This window comes from Micromys minutus, assembly GCF_963924665.1.
Source record: "Micromys minutus genome assembly, chromosome: 25".
Lineage (NCBI taxonomy): Eukaryota > Metazoa > Chordata > Mammalia > Rodentia > Muridae > Micromys > Micromys minutus.
Window position 1 is genome coordinate 21,868,414 of NC_137960.1, and position 23,772 is coordinate 21,892,185.

Consider the following 23,772-nt stretch of genomic DNA (forward strand, 5'->3'; position numbering starts at 1 on the left):
ACTTAAATCCCTGTATTACCTGTAATCCTAGCACTTTGGAGGCAGAAGCTGAAGGATTAGGCATTCAGGGCTAGCTTTAGCTACATAGTGAGTTTGAGGCCTGGGTTACTTGAGACCTTAAAACCACAAAAGAAGCTATTTTAGTCTTGTTGTTGTAAATGGCTCATAAATGGGTAGGTATGTGTGCATGCACACTCACATGCATACTGTAAGTTTAAATACCCATGTAAGAGACAGATTATGTGCAGAACTAATCATAGAGGGGGGTGGGGGCTTTGTGTTTTGTTAGTCTATGTGTCTCTTGTAACCTGTTGCCTGTCAGAAGTAAATGCAGCATGTTTCTTTGAGCACTCATGCAGTAGACTGTGACCCTGTGGCGGCTTAATTTCTTCTGTCCCAGCAAGCAGGATTGAATTCTTGCTTACTACAAGCTTTCCATAGTTGGTGTCTGTTGAAGAAAATGAAATTGACAAAATAAAAACTTTTTTGTTTTTAGTTTTCTAGAATAAAAGTGTTTTTGTGTAGGGGTAAGTTTCAAATCAGGGTTTCTCTGTGTAGCCCTGGCTTTCCTTGAACCAGGCTGACCTCAAACTTAGATTCATCTGCTTCTATCTCCCAAGTGCTGAGACTAAAGGCATGTGCCACCACCATCTGCTTGGAAATGCAGTTCTGTGTACGTGCAAATGAGTGCAGGTGCACCTGGTGTCCAGAAGAGGGCAGCAGCGCTCAAGCTCTGCAGCTACAGGTGGTTCTGAGTCACCTGACATGGTTAAAGGGGAGAGTCACAGGTGGCCCTAGCTCAGATCCATCCTGAGTCTCCTTTGTCTCTGCCTCTGTCTCCTGAGTGCTGGGATGAGAGGTGTGTGCCCCAAGGGCATGCTTTTTATTGTTGTTTGTTTTGTTTCTTTCTTTCTTTTTTTTTTTTTTTTATTGTGCTTTAAGACAAGGTTCTCACCACATAGCATAGGGAGGCCTGGGAAGTTGCTCTCTTACCTCAAGCTCCAGATATTCTTGTCTCAAACTTCTTAATGCAGAATTTCCAACACAAGCCAATATTTCTAGCCAAAAGGAATGTTTAATGTTGGGATTTTAAGGGTTTTTTTTTTTTTTTTTTTTTTTTTTTTTTTTTAGGTATTTTAAAGTATCTTGACAATTTTTGATCCTATTCATTTTTTAGCATCCTGTCATGTGTATATCCATACACTATGATAAAAAAAAGTTTAAAAATTGCAAAAAGAAAAAAAAAAGCTTTGTATCTCTGTATCGTACTAGCCATACCAATTTAGATTTGAACTATAGGCGTGTAAAATTCAGCTAAAGGAATCATAGCTCTCAGTTCTTCTGCGTGCTATGCAGGATTAGGGATAGTGTACATAGCTCTCAGTTCTTCAGCATGCTATGCGGGATTAGGGATAGTGTACATAGCTCTCAGTTCTTCAGCATGCTATGCGGGATTAGGGATAGTGTACATAGCTCTCAGCTGGACATTGGGAGTTAGAATACAAAGGTTCTATCTGACTAGACCCCCTATGCAGGGTTCAGAGATGGGACTCTACAGGTGGATTTTGTCCCTGACTTATTTCTCTTTTGCAAAGGTGGTATTGTGCCAAAGACCTGTGTGTTCACCCTGACGCCTTAGACCTTCAAATATCCCAGGTCCCCTGTCACGAAGAAGGGGCAAATGACTGATTTCCAATTTTCCCCCCATCTTCGTGCATCTAGGATATAGTTAGATGAGGAATGTGATGATGGAGGAAATTGGAAGATGTACATTACCTCCTGCTCTGAACCCTGCTAACTCCTGAGCCCAGTTGAGTATAATTTGAATTACCTCATTTCTTCTTGTTTCCTTTTTTCTTCTGACAGAGTCTACTATGTAGACCCGGCTAGCCTGGAACTCATAAAGATCCACCTGTCTTTGCCTGCTGAGTGTTGGAATTAAAGGCATGAGCAACCATGCCTTGGTTCATTTATTTTTTAATAATACACAACCAAACAAATAAAACCTTGGTTGATCTAATTACTTATCAAAATTGATCTTTCTAAAACATTATTAGCATATTAATTATTAATCATATAATTATAATATAAATATAATACAGCATGATTCTCCATTTTGTATGTCTGCGTGTTTATGGTGTACAAGTACCTGTGGAGGCCAGAAGTCCCAGTCACTTGGCTTTCTCAACTCCTTTCTAGTTTACTTTCCAAACAAGGTCTCTCACTGAACCTCAGCCAGGCCCCAGGGACCCCTCTCCTCCACCACAAGGGAGAGACATTTCAAATGTGTCCTCAAGACCTGAACTCAGGTCCTCATGCTTGTCCAGTAAGCAGTTTGCCAACTGGGCCATCTATCTCCTCTATCTCCACAGGACCCCTTTTTGATATTTAATGTGTGTGATGTTGTATTTTGATCACGTACACCATGCGAACCCTCCATCTTTGTGTCCCTTTTCCTCAGAAAGTGTTTCACTATGTAGCCTTGGCTGGCCTGGAACTTGCTATGTAGACCAAGTGTTTCTTTGTGAGTGCTGAAAGTAAAGGTGTGTGTCTCCATGCCCCACTTGTGCACATTAGAAGAGAAGTTGATTCCCTGGAACTTTGGTTACAGTTGTTTGTGAGCCACCATGTGGCTGCAGGGAATGGAACCTGGTCCTCTACCACAGTGACAAGTGCCCTTGAGCCATATGTCTAGCCCCATCTCTCCTGTCTGTCTTTAATTGGCTCCCAGGGTGACAGATGTCTATAATCACCACTTGAGGCTTGAGTCAACTTGTGACAGACAGACACACTTGAGTCACTGCTGGTTTATAGCTTTAATCTCAGCATGTGGGGTGCAAAGTTCAATCCCCACAATGCACTTCCAAAAGTTGTCCTTTGACCCCCAAATGTACATGGGAGAATGGACTAGGAAGGAGCATGTAAGGATATAGGGAGGGCATGATAGGAGGGATGTGATCAGAGCATAGTACATATGGAGAAAATTATGGAAGAATAAAGAAATAACTTGGTGTTTGGTTTGGTTTGGGTTTTCAAGAACTTGGTGGTCTTTTAAAAAGGACCCAAACCAGGATAATGGAGAATAGTAATGTCAGTGGGGCAGGGTGAAATCCAGGCTCTGCAGCTCACCTGTAAGCCCAAAAGCATCTCAATCCAAGTGGACATTCTGAGGAGGGATGTGTAACAGCCATCACTTGTTCCCTAGTCCTTAGTTGCCAAAGGGACATTTACTAGTACTTGGTTATATAGTCTCAGGATTTGAAACAACCGGGTGAATAAATAAAGTACTGTCAGGGAATGGTAAACCAGGAAGTTGTCTGCAGAGGCAACATCTGCAGAAGTGATCTTGAATCAACCCTCCTCTTAGTGTTTCCTTCCTTGATGATGCTGATAAAGGGGGAAACATAAATGGGGGCAGGAGAGCAGGACATTAGGGCTTGTGTGATGTCACAATAGCTGAAGGCACAGTGTGTGCATGTGTCTGTGCATATGTGAGTGTGTGGTCTTGAATAGAGCAATATTCAGAATATTAGGAGCCATTTTTTGCCTCATTTGAATGCTCCACAAAGGTTTCTTTTTGAGCAATAATAGTAACCAGTAATGCCAATGTGATTTTCACGTACATACAAAATGATGGGCCACAGTGGTGTGTATGATTGTATGCACTGGTATGTGTGTGCACACACACACACACAGTTCAATGTTTCCTGCTCTCTAGGAGATTAAAGGCTAACAAGAAAAGGCGAACCAGAAAGCTAGAAAACAGGTGAATAGATTACAGAGTTTATAATTTTATAATTATAATGCTTACTGTTGGGAAGGAAAGGAAGTAAGAAGGAAGATGTGCCTTTTACGTTTTTTTTTTTTTTTTTTTTTTCATAGCATTCTAAAACAGGATGCAGGTTTTAACTCTGAGACTTAATTTCTTCTCTTGTCAGTTATTACTATGTATTCTGGGGCTTCCTACATAGACTTGATACCTTGTTTATTTTTGAAGCCCAACAGTCTATTCACATGCAAGACAATTGCAGAATAGCTAATGACCCCTCTCACATTTACTGCAACACTGTTTAAACTTTTAAAAATGATTTATTTTTTTATTTTCTATGCATTTGTGTTTTGCCTACATGTGTCAGTGTGAAGGTGTTGGATCTCCTAAAACTGGAGGTACAGACAGTTGGGAGCTGCCATGTGGGTGCTGGAAATTGAACTTGGGGTCCTATGAAAGAGCAGGTAATGCTCCTAATCACTGAGCCATCTCCAGCCTATTTACAATATTGGAGGGGAGGTGGAGGCGAGGGTTGTTGCAGGCAGCTGAGTTGTTTGCTTCCCAGCCCTTGGGAGGCAGAGCCAGGCAGTTCTCTTGAGTTTGAAGCCAGCCTGATCTACAGAGTGAGTTCTAGGACAGCTAGAGCTATGTATTAAGACCCTGTCTCAAAATCACCAAAAATGAGAGAGACAGAGACAGAGAGAAACACACAGAGAGAGATTGGTAAAAGGCTGTCTTGCTTTTATGTGTGTGTTTAATTGACCAGACATCCCAGATTACAAAGTCACCACTTGACAAGATGACCTCCCTCTCCGTTGATTTTTTTTTTTTTTTTTTTTTTTTTTTTTTTTTTTTTTTTTAATAGAGTTCACAGTTTTGGGCAAGAAATCTCAGACTTGTGCCTGTAAGGGACCAGTGGAAGAGTAGCTTGGGGGGTGATGGGAGTATTCATAAGTTTAGCTGTGTGAGGCCCATTATTACTATGGAGGTTGAAAACTGGAGGAAACCAGCCTGCTTTACATAGTTGAGACCTTATTTCCAAAAAAAATCAAGAGTTGCCTGGTGATGTAGCTACGAACAGAACTCTGGTTCCACTGCCAACACCTCACAGACCATACGAGGGGCACACACTGCACTCCGTCCCCCAACTCAGAAAGAGGGGGCAGAAACAGCAGCTTCAAGGTTATCTATGCTGTTACAAATTGTTTGGGTTACATGAGACCCTGTTTTAAAAACTAACACATGTACATGTACACACACACACACACAAACACACACAAGGTGTGAGGATAAGAGAATAACTTCACTCCAGAATAGGGCTGTGTGTGATTTCAGTGTTCTCAGCTGGGCACGGGTTAATGGCATGTGCTGCTCTGCAGCACTGTTCATTCCCAGGCACACATGGGGCTTCTGGTTTTGCATACCCAGAACGGCAGTGGACCATTTTGCTTAGAAGTGATCAGGTCTGTTTCAGGGCTGGAGTCTCACTAACGCAGCCATTCGTCTATCCCAGCAATGTGAAAATTTCTAATATGCCGAGATGCAGGTCCAGTTGCATCTGTTGGTGGCTTGTGAGTGTAACCCAGCCTTGGAAAGGGTAGGAGTGAATGAGTGAGTGCTTTAAGGTTGGGGCCAGCCTGGCAACCCACTGAGAGCCAGGCTAGCAATGCTATAAACCAGCCTTGGGCCCATGCTGTGATTTCTAGGAATTATTGCAGAGAATTGGAGGGGACATACTAGGCAAGTAAGGTTGAATTGGATGCAGAGAACCTTCCTCCAGGCTCTCCCAAAAACAAAATATGTGTGTGTGTGTGTGTGTGTGTGTGTGTGTGTGTGGTGTGTGTGGTGTGCCTATATATGCTGTGTGTGTGTGTGTCTGTGTGGTGCCTGTGTGGGGTGTTTGTATGTGTGTGTCTGGGGGGGGGGTGTGTGCCTGCATAAATGCTGTGTGTGTAACTATATCTGTATAGCCCAGAAGTCTATGTTCAGCATCTTGTTCCCCCGCCTCTCCACTTTTCGAGGCATTGAACCTGGAGCTCACAGATTGGCTGGGCTGGCCAGCCAGTGAGCTCTAAGAGTCAGCCTGTCTCCAAGCCACATGTTTCCTAGTGCCAGTGTTCCAGGCATGCGTGCACAATAAACACCTTAAGGTCTTACCCTCTCCCGGTCCCTGTATTTGTTTGGATAGTGCCAGATACATGATACTGAAGTCCACTTTCCTTAGTCAATATATACTTTCTCCACATTTATTATAATATATTCAATTGTGAGACACACAAATATTTGCTAATCACTTACACTATTGGCTTTATCTTCAAATTGTAAAGATGTTTGTAGTATGTGCCACCTTGAAGTTGGAGGTCAAAGACTAGCTAGCTTGTGGGGAATCAGTTCTGAACCATTTCTGCCCTCTTCCTTCCTCCCTCTCCCCCCACCTGCAACCCCCGGTTTCATTCATTGTACATCCAAGTCAGTCCTAGTAGCCTAAGCTTCTCTTGCACCTGCGATCCTTCTGCCTGGGCCAGTCTATGGCTAAGGTTAAAAGTGTGCACCAGTGTTCTCAGCTCAGAATAGTTTTCAGTTATTGTTGTTGTTTCCAAGACTGGGCTTCTCTGTGTAGCCCTGGCCAACATTTAAACTCACAGAGACCCACCTACCTCTGGCACCACAGCCAGGCTCAGTGATGAAATTGTTGCTGTTTGTTGTATTCAAAAGCGATACTGTCTGAGTCAGTCTTTCTGCCCCTGACCCTAGCACCTTCTGTGTTAATAACAGTTTTTATCTCCTAGATTCAACTCTCATTTGCTAGATCTGTGCAGCTTGCAACACTTGCATGTGGATTGAACAGTTGCTGAAACAATGGCAGGGAGACAGGATATTGTTTTTAAGGCATAGAAATGGCAAACATCGTCAGTTCTGAGCAGTAGACAGATAGGGCATAGCTGTCACTCAGTGGTAGAATGACCATCTTGCAAGCTCAAGGCCCTAGGTTTGTGTGATTGATTGATTGACCTAGATTCCCCTATGACTACCAGAGATCTGCTTGCCAATGATGCCTTGAAGCATCGTTTGTTTTCGAGACAGGGTCAGAGCTCAAGCTGGCTACTATCTGGTAACACCATTCCTGCCACACTGTCTGAGCCTGGAATTCCAGGTATGAGTCACCCACTCAGCCTGACAGTCTAGTTAGTTTTGACTGTAAGTCAAACCGCAACCAGGTTACCACAGGGCATTGTAGACAATGGAATGTGTCATGGACTTCATTTTTATCTTAGCTGCCTGCGTAGCTCCCCTCGCCTTCTCAGCCTTTTCTCACCTGTACCATAGAAGAAGAAAGAAAGACTTCCAGCTGGGAAAATAGTAGATCAGAGATCAACCCCTTAGTCTGACCTTCAACTTCTCCAAACCTGGGTGGGGGCAGCTCTGAGGGAACAACTTGTCTCTGGTGGCGGAGAGTGGCCCTCAGGCAGACACAGGAAACAAAGTTCACAAAAATACCTGTGCCCCCTCAGACAAACATAGCTTTGCTTAGTACATGGGTTGGGGGTTTAGCTTAATGATAGCAAGAGCCACAGCCTTGAATTCTGTCCACAGCTACAGGAGATCCATCGATTACCATTAGATAACATCATCAAGTGTGGTCAATTTTTCAAACATGCGATATATATTGAGACAGGTTCTCACTGTAGTTCTGATGGTCCTGAAATTCACTCTCTAGACCAGGCAGACCTCAAACTCTCAGAGATCGGCCTGCCTCTGCATCCAGAGTTCTGGGGTTAAAGGCATGGGCCGCCACCACCCAGCTATTGTGGAAATTTTCAAAACCAGTGTATATATATTTTGTGTACATATGTTGTATTTGTTCATTCATTTAATGTCATTGCTATTTGAATTTTATTTTTATTGCCACATTGTAGTTGGATATATTCATGGGTTTTTTTTTTTTTTTTTTGTTTTGTTTTGTTTTTTTTTTTTTTTTTTGCTATGAAAACTTGAATCTTAGTAATTTTGAAACTTAAAATACATTACTATAAAATGATATTCTCACCAGGCAATAGTGGTGAATATTTTCAATCCCAGTACTTGGGAGGCAGAGGCAGACCAATCACCATGTTCAAGACCAGCCTAGTGTAGCCAGGATAGTTAGGGCTTCACAGAAAAACCCTGTCTCAAAATAAATAAATAAATAAGTTATTCACTTTGATGTGCAGGTGGAATGATCTTTTGATGAACATATAACAAAACACTAATCATTTCAATCATTCCAACATGGATTTGTACTTCTTCAAAGCACAGATGCTTGTGCCACTGCCTCAGGAGTGCTGGGATTCAAGGTTCCCGTCATGCCCGGAACACCTGCTGATTTCTATCTGCAGAAGTGCTTTGGCTCCTTCAATCCGTACTCTTTAAGTGGATCAGTAAATTGATGGCCAGAAATACTATTAGTGATATTTTGTGGTTGCACAGGGTCTTACTGTAGCCCACCCAGACTTGGGAATCACTGTATTGACAAGGCTGTCCTCAGACATGGGGCAATCATCTTGGCCTTTGAGTCTCAAGTATTGACATTACAGGTTCTAGCCAGGGTACCCGATAGGCCAGTGTTTTGTTGGTTTTGAAGTAGGGTCTCAGCCTAGGTTACACTATATACCTTCACTATAGGTGTGCTGTCTTTTTCTTAAGATACTCGGACTAGAAGCTGTTTTACTTGCTACTTTTATTAGAATATAATTCATAACTCTCTCGGGATGGAGAGATGGCTCATTGATTAAGAGCACTGACTGCTCTTCCAGAGGTCCTGAGTTCAAATCCCAGCAATTACATGGTGGCTCACAACTATCTGTAGTGAGATCTGATGCCCTCTTCTGGTGTGTCTGAGGACAGCTACAGTGTATATAATAAATAAATCTTACCAAAAAAACCAAAAAACAAACAAAAAAAACCAATCTTCTCTCACACACACAATCCTGTAGCTTTTTACTATATTCACAACTGTGTCATCACAATCAATTTTAAAATATTTTTATTATCCCAGCACCTTAGTTCTTACTGCATGCAGGCCTTCCATCTACCTTAACTGTCAGTGGTCACTAAACTGTCTGTTTTGTGGGGTTTTCTCTTAGATATTTCATATAAATGGATTCATTACAAATGTCTTGTCTGTTGCTGTATGTCTATAAATGGAGCACTTGTAAGGATGGGACAGGAGGACAGTTGTGATTTCAAGTCCAGCTTACAGTATGTGGCAATACTCTTTCTTAAGAAAAAAGAAATCACAGGGAACTCTAGAGACGGGCGACAAGCACTTCCTGCTGAATTCTCAGTTCCTATGTCAGCTGCCTCGCTCACAAGCACTCCAGCTCCTGGGCACCCAGTGCCTTCTGGACTCTGACAGGGTTACAGATGTTCTCCATCGCACCTTACACCAGGTTTTAAATCTCATTTTATGCCGTTTACCCCCTGGAGGTTTTGAGATAAGTTTCTCAACATAAAGAACACACTAGTTAGTAGTCTCAAGCGTGGAGCTTCCTGCCTCTGCCTTCAGAGTGTGGAGGTTAAAGGCAAGCGCCTACACGCCTGGCTGTTGCCTCTCTGGTGTATGAGTGTTTTGCAAGTGTGTACCACACGTGTGCTTAGTGCCTTTGGAGGGATAAAGAGGATGTCGTTGCCTGGGGCTGGAGTTACAGATGGCTGAGAGCCACCATGTAGATCCTCTGTGAGAAAAGTGCTCTCCAACCACTGAACCACCCCTCCAGCTCCTAATTCAGACCCTTCTAGTCTTCCTCACTGAAGTGGGCCACTGACAGTTTCTGCAGCTCCCTCCTGTTTTTACTACATTGATTTGTTCCTGAGCCGTATCCCATTGTTAAATGTACTACATTGTGTTTCTTTATCCTTCCTTTTGATTGACATCTGAATTGTTCCTTTCCCTTCTACAGAGTCTACTATGAGCATTTTTAGTCAAGGTTTTACGTGTGGAGGGACAGAGCACATGCTTTCGCTTGTCCTGCATAGATGGAGGTGGAATTGCTGACTCACAGCGATATTACGACTTTTCACTAGCAGTAATGAGTTTCAGTTGCTAGACAGACAGCCTTTCGAACAAACGGCAGGACTTAGCACATTTTGCCTTGAGTCATTCTAAGCCCAGCTGCATCATTTTGATCCTTAACCCACTGTGTGCTTTGGATTTCTTGTTTTTTGAGTAAGGGTTTTGTGTAACCCTTCTGGCCTCTGACTGACCACTTAATAGGTACTTTAAAGTAGGTTGCTGTTTTAAAATGTGTTTTGAGATTTGTTTATGTAGCTCCTGGTGGCTTTGAACTTGAGGTTTTTTGTTTTTTGTTTTTGTTTGTTTTTAGCTTTACAGAAGACCCTAGCTCTGTGAATGAGTGAATGAATGAATGAATGATTGATTTGGGTTTTTCTCCCTTCCAATCCCTTTCAATAAAGGGGATTTCTTTTTCACTTTTTCTTAATAATTCTTCTGGTTAATTTGTTTCCTTATTAAGATAGACTGTCACTGTGGATTGTTACACTGTTGCCTTCTTTCTGCTACAGACTCTACAGACAGACTGCTGGTAGACCACCCACCAGACTTGCTGAGGATAATAGTCGGGTTACTAAGTTTTGTTTTGAGGAAAGTTGTGCCCTCTGTATGTAGTCCAGGCTGGTCTGAAACTCACTGTGTATACAGCAGAGGCATTCCGCAAACTCAGTACAAACCCAGCATCTGTCTCCTCCCCAGTGCTGGGTTATGGGCGGGAGCGCCCGCACTAAGCTTTAGGATGCACATCTTTTTGTAAAGAAACCAGAGAAAGGGGAGGAACTTGAGATCTTGGCTCGTCTATCATAATTCTTTGTAAAAGTAATTTCTTTTCCAGAGGTGATCTATCTACATGCAAAGCTCCAGCTCTTGAGGTATAAAAGAGATCAGAGAACAACTTGCCTGTTCTTCATCTCTATTTGGGATTATATGGTCTAGAATTTTCTATATAGAATGGGATGCTGGCCTCAAACTCACAAAAATTCAACTACCTCTTATTAGAGTTTCTGAATACCGTACCTATCCGTGCTGTTGGCTTTTGATAGGATTAGGAAATAAACCCAAGGTCTTCATGCTCTACCATAGTTCTATGTAGCTGCAAGGGGGGTAACAGGATATCTCATTTCCTACTGGGGGGGGGGGAGAGTGGGGGAGAGGACCCTTTGACCACTCACAGTTGGAGTAGATGGAATCCTCTCAGCTGGCTCCTTGATAACTTGCTCGGCCTCCAAGCTTGCAGAGTGATGCTTCTGCATAAGATATTCTTCTGCCTGTCAGCTATTAGGAACCAGCTGTAGCCTTGATCAATGTCTAGATGGATCAGATCTGAGGCTTCCCACTATTTTGATGCCTCAAGGTCAAGGTGACTTAGTAAAATGAATAATGGGACTATTTCACTCCCTCCTCTGCCATTTTGAGAAAGGGTCTGGCCTTGAATGGCTCCTCCTAGTTCCATCTCTAAAGCACTGAGTTAGAAATTTGCCCCAACGTGTGTGTGTGTGTGGGGGGGCTGGGTAAGGGTTGGGGGTGGGGCACACAACATCAAATCTCCTGGAACTGGAGTTACAGGCAGTTGTAAGCTGCCAGATGTGGGTGCTGGGAACCAAACCCAGATCTTCACAGAGTGACAGGCTCTCTTAACCAGCTCCTATGGTGTTTTATAATCCCTCATGCATACAGTCCAATTTGCTGCTTGCTGTCATTTCAAATGCCTTTCTTTCCCAAGATTCTTTCTGAATTTCACTCAGCCATTCTTGCCCACAACCACTACAACTATGTATCACCCGCTACTGCCATGAATCCGCGAACCTGTTGTTTGAGCCAGATCTTGCTTTCCTCGCAATGGTTCCATGGATCTTTTATCTGTCTTACATTTTATTCGCCTGTCCCATTTATGCGTGAGTGTGCTTTTGTTTGTGTTAGTGCTTGTGCATGCACACATGCTGGCTGACCTGTGCTGACATGCCATATGGAGATCAGAGGAGACTTTTGGTAGTTTGATTGAGGTCTTCATACTTGGTGGCAACTATCTTTACTCACACAGCCTTCCCTCCAGCTCCTAGCAGGATTGCTTTTGTGTAAGTCTTAGCTCTGTGTTCTAATTACATGTACATGTAAGTGTGTACTGCAAGTACACAAACTTCCGTACTCGTGGCTCATCACTCGTTTTTGCTAGTTGATGTTAAGGTTTGTTTCTTGTTTTTCTTAAGACAGGGTTTCTCTGCATCCCTAGCTGTCCTGGACCTCACAAAAATTCACCTCTGCCTGTGGAGTGCTGGCATTAAGGGCATAAGTGCATTTTCTAGGCTGGACTTTAGTTTTAAGTCTCACTTCAGAGCTTTGAATCCCAGGGCCTGAGAGTTTTAAAAGCAATGCCCAGTAATTGCTCCCCTGGGATGTATTGTATACCCATATCTTGATAAGGCTTCTATACAGTTAAATCACCTAGCCGTGTCTCGCTGCTGGCAGAGGTCCCTGTCCCTCAATGATAGTTTATCAGTTTCTACTGTCCATATGACAGCTTTTCTCCAAGCTGATGTGCCTGAACCGGAGCTAGTCTTGCAAATAACACCAAGGGGTTTTGAAGGAAGGACCTCATTGCTAGTGAGCACATGCTGAGGTTTCGTAGCAACTTGTAGTCTTGAAAGTTTGATTCATTTCTACTACCCTCGTGTCTATGGTTGGCAGCACACCAAAAGACTTCTAGATTTGTCCCCAAAAGCCTATTTAGCAGTGTTCCAAGATTAGCAGAATAGCAGTATGTTTGGGGGCCATTAAAAAACCTCCTAAAGGGGCTGGAGGGATGGCTCAGCGGTTAAGAGCACTGACTGCTCTTCTAGAGGTCCTGATTTCAAATTCCAGCAACCACATGATAACTCACAACCATCTATAATGAGATCAGATGCCCTCTTCTGGTGTGTCTGAAAACAGCTACAGTGTATTTATATATAATAAATAAATCTTTAAAAAAAAAAAAAAAAAAAGCTTTCTAAACTGTGCTGATCTCCACAGGTTCTCCGATTATATAACATAAAAGTTTAGTGAGATGCTTGCCTTGATCTGTTACGTAGCCCAGTCTGCAGAGGGTGTCCCAACACTCCTGATGGTCATTCTGCCTCTGCTTCCCAAGTGCAGAGATTACAGGCATAGGCCAGCCAGCACCGGTGGTTTATGGGGATTGAATCCAGGGTTTTGTGCACATTAGGTAAGCCCTCATTCCCCCAAGTGGGCTATGTTTCTAACAGCCTCTCCTCCACACCACCAACCTCACTTCACTTCATGGCCCAAGCTGTTCTCACTCAAACTTAAGTGATTCAGAGCCTAACACTAAAAATATATACTTTGTTCCTGTTCCTGATTAAGCAAACATTGTTTTAAAGATGTTTTAGGGTAACTGTGTGTAGTAATTGTACATATCAAGGTATGAGTTTCCAGTCATCCTGTTCCATGAGTTAAGACACATCTTAATCCCCATTCTAATCTTAAAAAATACTGTGTATATTTACAAATGAGGTTTACTTTGTGTGTTTGGACATTTTTGCCTCCATCTATGCCTGTGCCACATTTGTGAGCCAACACATAGATGCTGGGACTCAAACCTGGATTCCCTTAACTGCTGAAAAGACTCTCCAGTCCCATATGCACTGGTCTTATTAAGACAGCATGTGTTGCTGTTTCATCCAAATAATGCCAGGTGCTATCTGAATCAGTATCTCCTGCCATTGTAAAACTCACCCCTGTCATGCCCAAGAATGTAGGATGAGACAGGAAAAAAGTAAGCACCAGTGGTGGGTGGTACCTGTGATTTCGGGCAATCCAGGCAGGGTGACAAGAGGTAAAGGTCAATACACCATATTATTTAATATAAAAAGTATTTCAATTTGTTTTTGAAATTTGTTTACTTGTATTTTGTTTTGTCCTTTTTAGCCCTGGCATCCTGGACTCATTTGTAGACCAGGCTGGCTGCAAACTCAGTGTTCCACCTGTCTTGGTCTCCCTAATGCTGGGATTAAATATGCCTGGTTTGTTTACTTGGTTTTTGAAGACAGAGTCTTGCTATGTGTAGCCCTGTAGCCCTGGCTGTCCTTAAACTTACTGTGTAGATTCTTCTGACTCTGCCTCCTGAGTGCTGTGATTAAAGGCCTGCACCACCACACCCGACTTGATATGAGAGAGAGAGAGAAAAACAAAACTTATATGACATGGGAAATATGTGGAGGTCAGAGGACAATTTGTGGATTTAGTTCTCTGTAATGTTTTGTCATAGGAATGGAACTTGGGTCATCAGACTTGGATACAGTCACCCACAGAATTTATATAGTGCAGATTGACCTAGAACTTACTACTGTGCAGTGGAGGGTGATCTTGAACTGCTTTCCTGCCTCTGACTGCAGGTGTAGGCCACCATGCCCTGCCTATGTTTTAAATTAAGTATGAAAGATTAGCATCGGACGTGAGATGCTTTCGAGGTATAAGTTACACTCTGAGCGTCACAAGCTTCGTGTTTCTTGGGATGCATGACACTGTGATACTAGACTGCATGTCTAGGATCCACAAAGCCCTGTTTGACTCTCGGTGTTAAAATGACCCATAGTCACAATCCTAGCATTTGAAGGTGGATCCTGGAGGTTCCTGTTGGATTGTGGACCTTTGACAAAGAGGAGCCTATTTAACATACCAAAGTGCACCTGGCCTCTACATTCTCCCAGCATCCCTCAGTCCCTACCTGTTACAGGGCCTGGATGCCATACCATATGCCCTGTACCCTGAAATTTCCAGTCTAGGTCTTGGGCTTCCCCAGAGGCTCTTCACTATATGTGTGCTCTCTCTCTCTCTCCCTTTTCTTCCCTCTGCCTCTCCCTCTCTTTCCCTCCTTGCAAGCTTGTAATCTTTTCTTCTCCTTCTCTTCTGTCTACATGGTGATTTCCTTTCTGGACTAGGTCTTTGGGACCTGTGAATCCATCTAAGAGTTGTTCCAAATAAACCTGCCTTTATACATCAATTTGGCTTGAATTGGCTTATTTTGTCCTCAATCTATCAGCTCAGTAGTTTGTCTGGAGTTAGCTGAGTCGATTCCAGCTAAAATCTGATACAGTTTTTTGTTTGTTTGTTTGTTTTTTTGGTTTTTTTTTTAATTGGTTACATGTTGAAATCATATTTAAATATACTAATTCAGAATGTGATTTAAATTTATTCCAGGTGTTTCTTCTCAGTGTGCCTTTGTCACCCTGCCTTCTCCTTTGGTTTCTGAGTCATGGTCAGGTTGAACATCCCCTGCTGGTTTGGAACTGCCTATGGAGACCAGGCTGGCCTTAGGCTTGTAGTTACCCTCTTCTCTTTGTCTCTGCAGTGAAGGACCACAGTCTTGTACACAATCTTGTTTGCTATGTTTTGTTTTGAATTTTTGTGTCATGGTCTTATTATATATCCTGGGCAAACCTTAAACTCCTGATAATCTCCTGCCTCAGTCTGCATTATGCTGCTTTGACTGGAATTCATCTCAGTCCTCAACTCTGAAAAGACTTGAACATAGAGCCTGTGTGAAGGAGCTTCAGAAAAACACTACTTTCTGTTGGATTCATCAACACTCTTACCCAGGGCTTGTGCATGAATCTCTATTTTGTGGAGCTTCTGTTCTTACAAAGCAGGAATGAAAAGTGACCCAGTAGCTCCTTTAAGGGAACATTGGTGGAACTCGCTGGCGACAGTACTGTAGAGGAGAGGTACAAGGGACTACATGGGAAGACCAAACCTTTCAGGTTCCTTGTACATCAGGTTCCTCGTACATCAGGTTCCTCTACCGGTTACCCGATGACTTTCAGGGTGAAATTCAGGGACCGCTAAGGCTATCTTTCATCCTGCTAGAAAATTCCACGGGGAAATTGTTAAGACAAGACTTGTCAGAGGACAAAATTTTGAAATTCTGATGAATGCTTAAGCCATATTTAAAAGAAGAATAAAGTTTGAAGTGTGTTTCTTAGTGGTGGAAACTCAGGGTTCCCTTCCAGCTCTGGAAAGTAAAAATAAATAAATAGCCTGGTCACCTGACTCAGGTCTAGTGTCAGCGCTGCGCCACATAATACAATCTTGGGGCATGGGGTGAGGTGGGGCAGCCTGAGCCTTCAGCATCTAAATATAAACTGATTTAGGAGCTAGTGTTAGTTAGGTATCCCTGGCTTTCTCTCAACACTAGCTCAGGCTGGGCTCTGAATCCTGCTCACAATGTTGGCTGTGTGTGTCTGGGTGGGCGTGACTGAGAGTTGCCTTACTGAGTATGGCTATGTTTTCCCAGTTCTTGTTTGCTGTGTTCAGTATGCCCTCACAGGCCTGTGAGGCCAGTGATTGGAAGGAGGAGGCGGTTAGGTTACCATGACTTTGAATATCAGAGATGATACAGTATAGATACATAAACACTCATGTTGGAGTATAAGTTTCAGGCATCCATGATAGACTCAGTGGAATTCAGCAAATATTGATACAGTCAGTCTTCTGGGGCTGAATAAAACTCCCACTAAGTATGAATCCCATATTTTCTCACACCTTGCTGACTGTGTCACAGATCCATAAGAAACGCGGATGATTCGCAGGCGTCTCTCTTGACTTAGTTTTTCTTTCTTATTTTCATTACATTTAGTTATGTGTTCCTTTTAAAAAGATTTGTTAATTTTATCTATTATGTGTGTGAGTATTTTACTTACATGTATTTTAAATGTGCTTGGTACCAAAAGAGGACAGAAGAGGCATCAAATTCCTTGGAATTAAGTTATAGGTGGTTATAGACCATAGAGGAGGAGGGGGAAGAAGAAGAAATAATGATTGCTTGGGGTGTATATCAGTAGCAGAGTCGTTGCCACGTACAAGTCCAGTGCCCAGGCGCCCAAGTATATTGTTTTGTTTTGGTGATGGACCATGTGCCTAGATACCCCCAATCCTGTATGCTCCAGTCCTGGTAGTGCACACCTGTAATCTCTGCAGTTGGGAGGCTGAGGCATGAATTCGGCGTGGGCTGTCTGGAGATTTCATAGACTCACCAGGGTGTAGTGTGAGGCCTTGTCTCATCTCCCCCTCCCCCACACCATCACTCAGAAATAGACAGTAGGGGAATGTTTTTTACATAAAGACAGTGCCATTTTCCTCCATCGAATTTTGACAAAGACTGGGCATCTGTATAACTTATCCTACGATCAAGAGTTGAGCAAGTGGGGCTGACTCAGTGGATCCCATCTTCAGTTCTGAGCACACATATGACAGCTCACAATACTCTACTTCCATTGGTAGGGGTTCTGATACCCTCTTCTGGGATCAACAGGTATAAGTATCCAGATCATACATACATAACTACAAAATACACAAATTATTTGTCAAAAGCCTTAATTCAGTGTATGCATAAATATAAAATACTAATTGCTAGTCATAATGTATAGTAATTTGAATGTAATTATACCAGGAGACCAAGAGATTCATAGCCATATAGTTGCAATATTTAACAGTAGTAGTGTAGATGAGTAGACTATTCAGTGAAATGAATGAACCACAGTTACACTTAACAAAGTGAACATACCTCACCAGCATCATAGTCAGTGAAAGGAAGTCGCATAAAGCATGATGCTAATCTCAAAGAACAAAGGTTTGCAGGCTGAGTGCTGACGAGTTTGTGGCTGGGATGTGGTCACAGGGATAATTCAACATGTTCCCTACTGAGGATTTGCACCACACCCCCATCCTTGTGGTTCTGGGTATTAAACCCAGCTCCACACATCCTTTGCAGTGTTGCCTACTGAACAAAAGTATTGTTTATTACTTGATTTATTGGCTGCTTCTCTCTATATATTCCTGACTGGCCTGCATGACACCTATTGTATGGACCAAGGTGGCCTCAAACTCCAGAGGTTTGTTTGCCTCTGGCATTCTGGGATTGCAGGTGAGAACTACTATGCATAGTTTAAGAGTGGGGGGTGGGCAGTGGGAAGACTGGGAATGGGGTTCCAGTTAGGCGGAGCTGACCTCACCAGTAATCCCAGGACTAAAACTGAGTCTGGGGCATTGCTCTAAACTTCTGGCCATCTTGGGTACATAGCACAAGCCTTGCAACAACAACAAAATCTCATTGTAGGCACTCAGCAGGTAATGGGAGTAATTTCTGTGCTTCCTTTACAGACAGTCTTTAACAACAAACCAGTAAATGGCCCCAAATCAGAGTCCATGGACTACAGTAGACGTGGTCATGGGGAAGAAGAGCAAAGGTTGGATTTGATCACACATCCCCTTGAAAATGTCAGGAAGAATGCAGGAGGCATGACGGGAATCGAAGTGGAGAAGTGGACACCAAACAAGAAATCACACTTAGCAGCCGGGCAAGTCAAGGGAAGCTGTGATGCAATTTTAACTGGGGTTGAAAATTCCCAACCTTCTGATGATGACAAGCAACAAACCAACCCTTCCCTGACATTTGCACAGACCATAAGAAATGGCATGAAAAATGTACACTGTTTGCCCACTGACACAGACCTTCCACTCAACAAATTGAATCATGAGGAATTTAGCAAGGTATTGGGAAATAATTCCTCTAAATTGCTGACTGGTCCCTCAAATTGCAAGGATGGCATGAGTGTCACCACCTCTGGGGGGGAATGTGAGCATCTCAAGGGGCCAAGCGACATTGTGCTCTTCCAGAAACCTGGCTTGAACTGCAGATCTGGTGCAGAATCCACCGTCTTTAACAATCACCCCAATACACACAGTGCTGGTAGTCAACCTCAGCCCCCTGAGAAGATATCCAACAAGGAACCCAAAGATGGCTCTCCAGTCCAGCCAAGTCTTTTATCCCTAATGAAAGACAGGAGATTAACGCTGGAGCAGGTGGTAGCCATAGAAGCCCTGACTCAGCTCTCAGAAGCTCCCTCAGAGAACTCCTCACCATCCAAGCCAGAGAAGGATAAAGAAACAGATCATAGAACGGCCAGTTTACTCAACAGTTGCAAGGCTATCCTTCATTCAGTGAAAAAAGACCTCCAACACCCAAATGTTCAAGAAAAGAGTCTTCACCGTGACCCTGTAGTCTTTAATGGCCAGAACAGAGAGTTCAAGTCACCTGAGAATTTCCATAGTAACCAAGCACTTACAAAGCCACAAGGATATTCAAGGTCACCTACAGCTGATAAGAGTATTGCTGGCTGGAAAGCTCCCTTTGATAGTTTTAAGAATTCACATCCATTGCCAGCAGAAAGTCAAAATCTTGAAAACTGCAGTCAGGTACTAAGTTGCGATCAGAATTTGAATTCCCATGATTCATCATGCCAGGATGCATCCTACAGTCAAATTGAAGAAGACGTCGCAGCACAATTAACCCAACTTGCATCCACAATTAATCACATCAACCCAGAGTTCAGGAATGCTGAAAGTATACCAGGAAGCCTTGTTGCAAAGAACACACAGCAAAAACATAGTCAGGAGAAACACATGGTACAACAGAAACCACCTGAACAAAATAAACCCATTGTACCATCAGCAAAGCCAAAGAAGACCCAGAAAAAGGCAAGACCTATCCCATACACAAACAAACGGAAAAAGAAACCCACAGCCCACAGTTCTCAAGAAAATGATCAGAAGAAGCAAGAGCGGCTAGCTATTGAGTATAGTAAGATGCATGACATTTGGATGTCATCCAAGTTTCAAAGGTTTGGCCAGTCTGGTCCACGGAGTTTACCTGTTCTGTTGAGAAATATTCCTGTCTTTGACCAAATATTAAAGCCAGTGACTCAGAGTAAAACATCTTCACAACACAGTAAGTTATTTCCTCCTATCAATCAGATAAAATTCACAAGAAACCCTGAATTGGCAAAGGAGAAAGTAAAGGTTGAACCATCAGATTCTCTGCCAACATGCCAGTTAAAGACATCCAGTGGGCAGGCATTTGCAGAGTTGGCAGATAATTCTCAGGGACAGCCCATGGTGAATGTCAATCAGAAAGCTCACCCTCTACCCCAGCCCCCTCCATCTAACCAGTGTGCTAATGTAATGGCTGGTGCTGCCCAAACACAGTTTCATCTAGGCGCTCAAGAGAACCTGGTGCATCAGATACCACCACCAACGGTGCCTGGTACCTCTCCTGACACACTCTTGCCAGACTCAGCATCAATCCTCAGGAAAGGGAAAGAGCTAAGTTCCAATGGAATTACAGTTGATACCGAAAACCGTGAAGCTCAAGCATCAAGCAATGGGCCATTGGGTCCCACCACAGACAGTGCACAGGCAGATTTTAATGGGAATGTCATAGACTTCCTTAGCATGCCTGCAAAAAATATGATAGATGGACTAAAGGAACAGGAAGCTGCAACCTGTAAATGTGTTCGTCCTGGTAAGTACTCACTTGTGTGAGTGTTTTCCTGATTCCTCTTTTGGGGGTAGGGGACCTTCATTGGCCCTTTCTAGTCTAGCTGAGATATACTAAATAATTCTGTTTTTGTTTTACATTGAAATCTTATTTATTCTATTCAGAAAAATAAATGGAACTTTCAGCTCAGCCTGGGAAAAGAGGTAAACGTTTCAGTTGAGAAAATCCTTTGCAGTGGTTCATTTTCAGGACTAAGAATGAGTCGCCTTTGCTTAGTCAAAGTTGCTTCTGCTCTACCCGTGTTGAAGACAGTTCAACCTGCAAGGCTTATATTTCATTTTTTTTTTTCCTTGTGAGATAGAAGGTGCATGGAGAAAACATAAAACCACACATAGCCTCAGTGATGGTGCGCAAATCCACAGCTTCTGCATCCAGCGATAGGAGAGGTGTGCCCACATTCGGAGATTCTATGACCTGACTGAGACAATTGATCTGAGACACAATAATCCTGCTTACTTAACATTTTGTGGGGGTTATGGAGGTGCCTCAGCAAGCAGAGCACTTGTACAATCCTGGGCCCTGAGTTCTATGCCCAGAAGCTGTTAAAGGTATTCTTCGATCTCCACACATACAGTAAGATGGCAGGAATAATAATTTTGAGAGAATGTGGTGGCACCTGTAATTGCAACTTTAGGGAAGCTGAATGAGGGAGAAGGGTTTGAGTCTACTCTGTTTTCTAGTCAGAACCTGTACCCCTCCAAAACAAACAAACAGCAGAGAGGGCTAGAGAAATGACTCAACAGTTTAAGGCTTAGGCACGACCCAAGTTCAGTTCCCATCAGTGTCTCCAGTGGCTCACAACCATCATTCATAGCTCCACCCTCAGGAGATCCTCCTTTCTCTGCTGGCCCTGCAGTCACACAGACCTCAGGAGATCCTCCTTTCTCTCCTGGCCCTGCAGTCACACAGACCTCAGGAGATCCTCCTTTCTCTGCTGGCCCTGCAGTCACACAGACCTCAGGAGATCCTCCTTTCTCTGCTGGCCCTGCAGTCACACAGACCTCAGGAGATCCTCCTTTCTCTGCTGGCCCTGCAGTCACACAGACTTACACAGACTTCTCCCCACCCTCCAGACAGGGTTTCTCTGTATAGCCCTGGCTGTCCTGTAACTCTGTAGACCAGCCTATCCTCAAACTCAGAGACCTACCTGCCTCTGCCTCAGTGCTAGAATTAGGGCATGTGCAGCCGCTGCCACCAGCACACAGTGACATAATATTTCTGTGAAGGTGTAGGAGCTGGAAGAATGTTTCAGAGGTTAAGACAGCAAGTGCTGTTCATAATTATTCCAAGAGATCAAATGCTCTTGTTCTGGCCTCCAAGTCATGCTCCTGGTACACATACATACATGTATAATAGCACAAAGGAAAAACATACACACATAATTTTAAAATCTAAAGCAAAAAAGCTTTGCCTTAAACTGACACAGTTCCACCTGCCTCTGCTTCCTGATGCCTTGGATGATTAAAGGCATTTGCTGCCACCCCAAGTTGGGTCTTTTTTTTTCCCCCCTCTAAATTAAAAAGATTATGAAACATCACTCCCTGCTGATGTAACAATTCCTGGTCATCCTTTCTTGAAAAATTTGCTCACTATGTGAGCTATATATGAGAGCTGAATCCTGTCCCAACTAGTCACTGTCTGTCCAGATTTCATGGAAGGACCCAAGTATAACAACAACAACAACAACAACAAAAAAAAAACACACACACACACACACACACACACTGCTTATTCAGGCCAGCCAATATAGAGACCAAAACAAAATAAGAACACTCACACACACATACACAAAAGAAGATGGTATAGATTCTGTTCTTGATGTTTGTCTGCCTACTCAACCCCCTTCTTACAAAGTAGATATATATATATTTCTTCAGTGCAGGTTTATTTATTAAAATAGAGTCATGTCAGGGATGGCCAAACTCAAGATCTGCTTGAATCCAAGTGGATGAGTATTTCTCCTGCTAGATGTAGGTTTTTTGAGAGTGGGTTGCTAACTGAGAGCTGTAGGCTGGAGGTGTAATTAACTTGAAAGAATAGAGCTGGTGGTATTGTCAGTCATCTTTGGCTACTTAGAAAGTTCAAAATCAGAATTAAACACACGAGCACACACACACACACACACACACACACACACACACACACACACACTTCTCAATTGAGAGGACATTCACACAGAGTTGTAGAACAGAATTGTCTTACTTAACTAGAGCCTGTGCAAATAACCTCTACCTGCCATTTCTTTTAAAGCTTAACATTACAAGAAATTACTTTTCTATATATCTTTGTAAAGAAAAAAAATAGGTTTCTTAAAAAAAAAAAAAAAAAAAAAAAAAAGCCTGGGCTGGAGAAATGGCTCAGTGGTTAAGAGCACTGACTGCTCTTCCAGAGGTCCTGAGTTAAAATTACAACAACCACATGGTGGCTCACAACCATCTGTAATGGGATCTGGTGCCCTCTTCTGGTGTGTCTGAGGACAGTGACACTGTACTCACATATATAAAATATATATATATATGTTTTGGAGTATGGGGTTATTAGGTTCCACACACAAAGTCACACAGGCAAATTGGGCAGCCCATTACTGACCACTGAATGCCATGCTTTTTGGTTATTAATGGGTCAGTGGTTCTCAACCTGTGGGTCTTGACCCCTTGGATCAAACTTCCCTTTCACAGGTCTAAGACCATCAGAAATATCAGATATTTATATTACATTCATCACAGTAGCAAAACTATAGTTTATAAAGTAACAATGAAGATAATTCCACAGTTGGGGGCCGCCAAGACACAAGGAACTATATTAAAGGGTTGCAGCATTGGGAAAGTTGAGAGCCACAATTCTAGCTGATGATTTTTCTGTGTATTTAAACAGACAAAAACTCCAGCCATCTGAGTAACATCATTGTGGCTGAGGGTCTTGCTTTTAGGATATTATGAAATAGTCAAATAGAATAAGCCATTTCTGGGTCGGTGCTTGTCAAAATTAGCAGTATTGATATACTAGCCCTAATTAATGGGGACTGTCATGCTATGTGTGTTTCAGTGTCCCTGGCCACTTTCCATTAGATGAAAGCCAGAGTGCATGCACATACCTACACTTGACAGAACCTAAAATAACTGAAACTATTGACAAATGTCCCTATGGTCAGAATCCCTGACTGTAAATCATGAAAACAAAAGTCTTTTGCATACGTCTTACTTAAAAAAAGGCTGGAGACTCAGTGGTTAAGAGCAGTCAATGATCTTCCAGAGGACACCGGTTCAATTCTAAGCGCCCACATGGAAGCTCATAACCTTTTATAACTTTTGTTCCAGTGGACCCAACACCTTTGCAGGCATCTGCACTCCTGAGTGCATATCTACACACCTGCAGATAAAACAAGGACTGGGCTTTCCCTAGCTTCATCTGTTGCTTTTTCTTTTTTTAAAAAACTGTCATTGTCTTCAGACACACCAGAATGGGGCATTAGATACCATTACAGACGGTTGTGAGCCACCATGTGCTTGCTAGGAATTGAATTCAGGACCTCTGTTAGAGCAGCTATCTGTGCAATCCCCAGCT

The 23,772-nt window shown here is 42.9% G+C and overlaps 1 protein-coding gene across 2 annotated transcripts in view; it reads left to right on the forward strand.

Moving 5' to 3' along the window:
* The window catches only part of TET1 (tet methylcytosine dioxygenase 1), a gene marked incomplete at both ends in the record, with an annotated part of 62,542 nt that overhangs the window by 16,704 nt on the left and 22,066 nt on the right, over positions 1 to 23,772 (forward strand). The window contains one exon of one of the 2 annotated variants that reach the window (XM_080938211.1): positions 17,973 to 20,172. In XM_080938211.1, coding sequence (XP_080794337.1) covers positions 17,973 to 20,172 — 2,200 coding nt within the window. Of the gene's footprint in view, positions 1 to 17,972; positions 20,173 to 23,772 lie in introns of those variants that run through there. The other variant, XM_080938212.1, reaches the window with a different exon arrangement.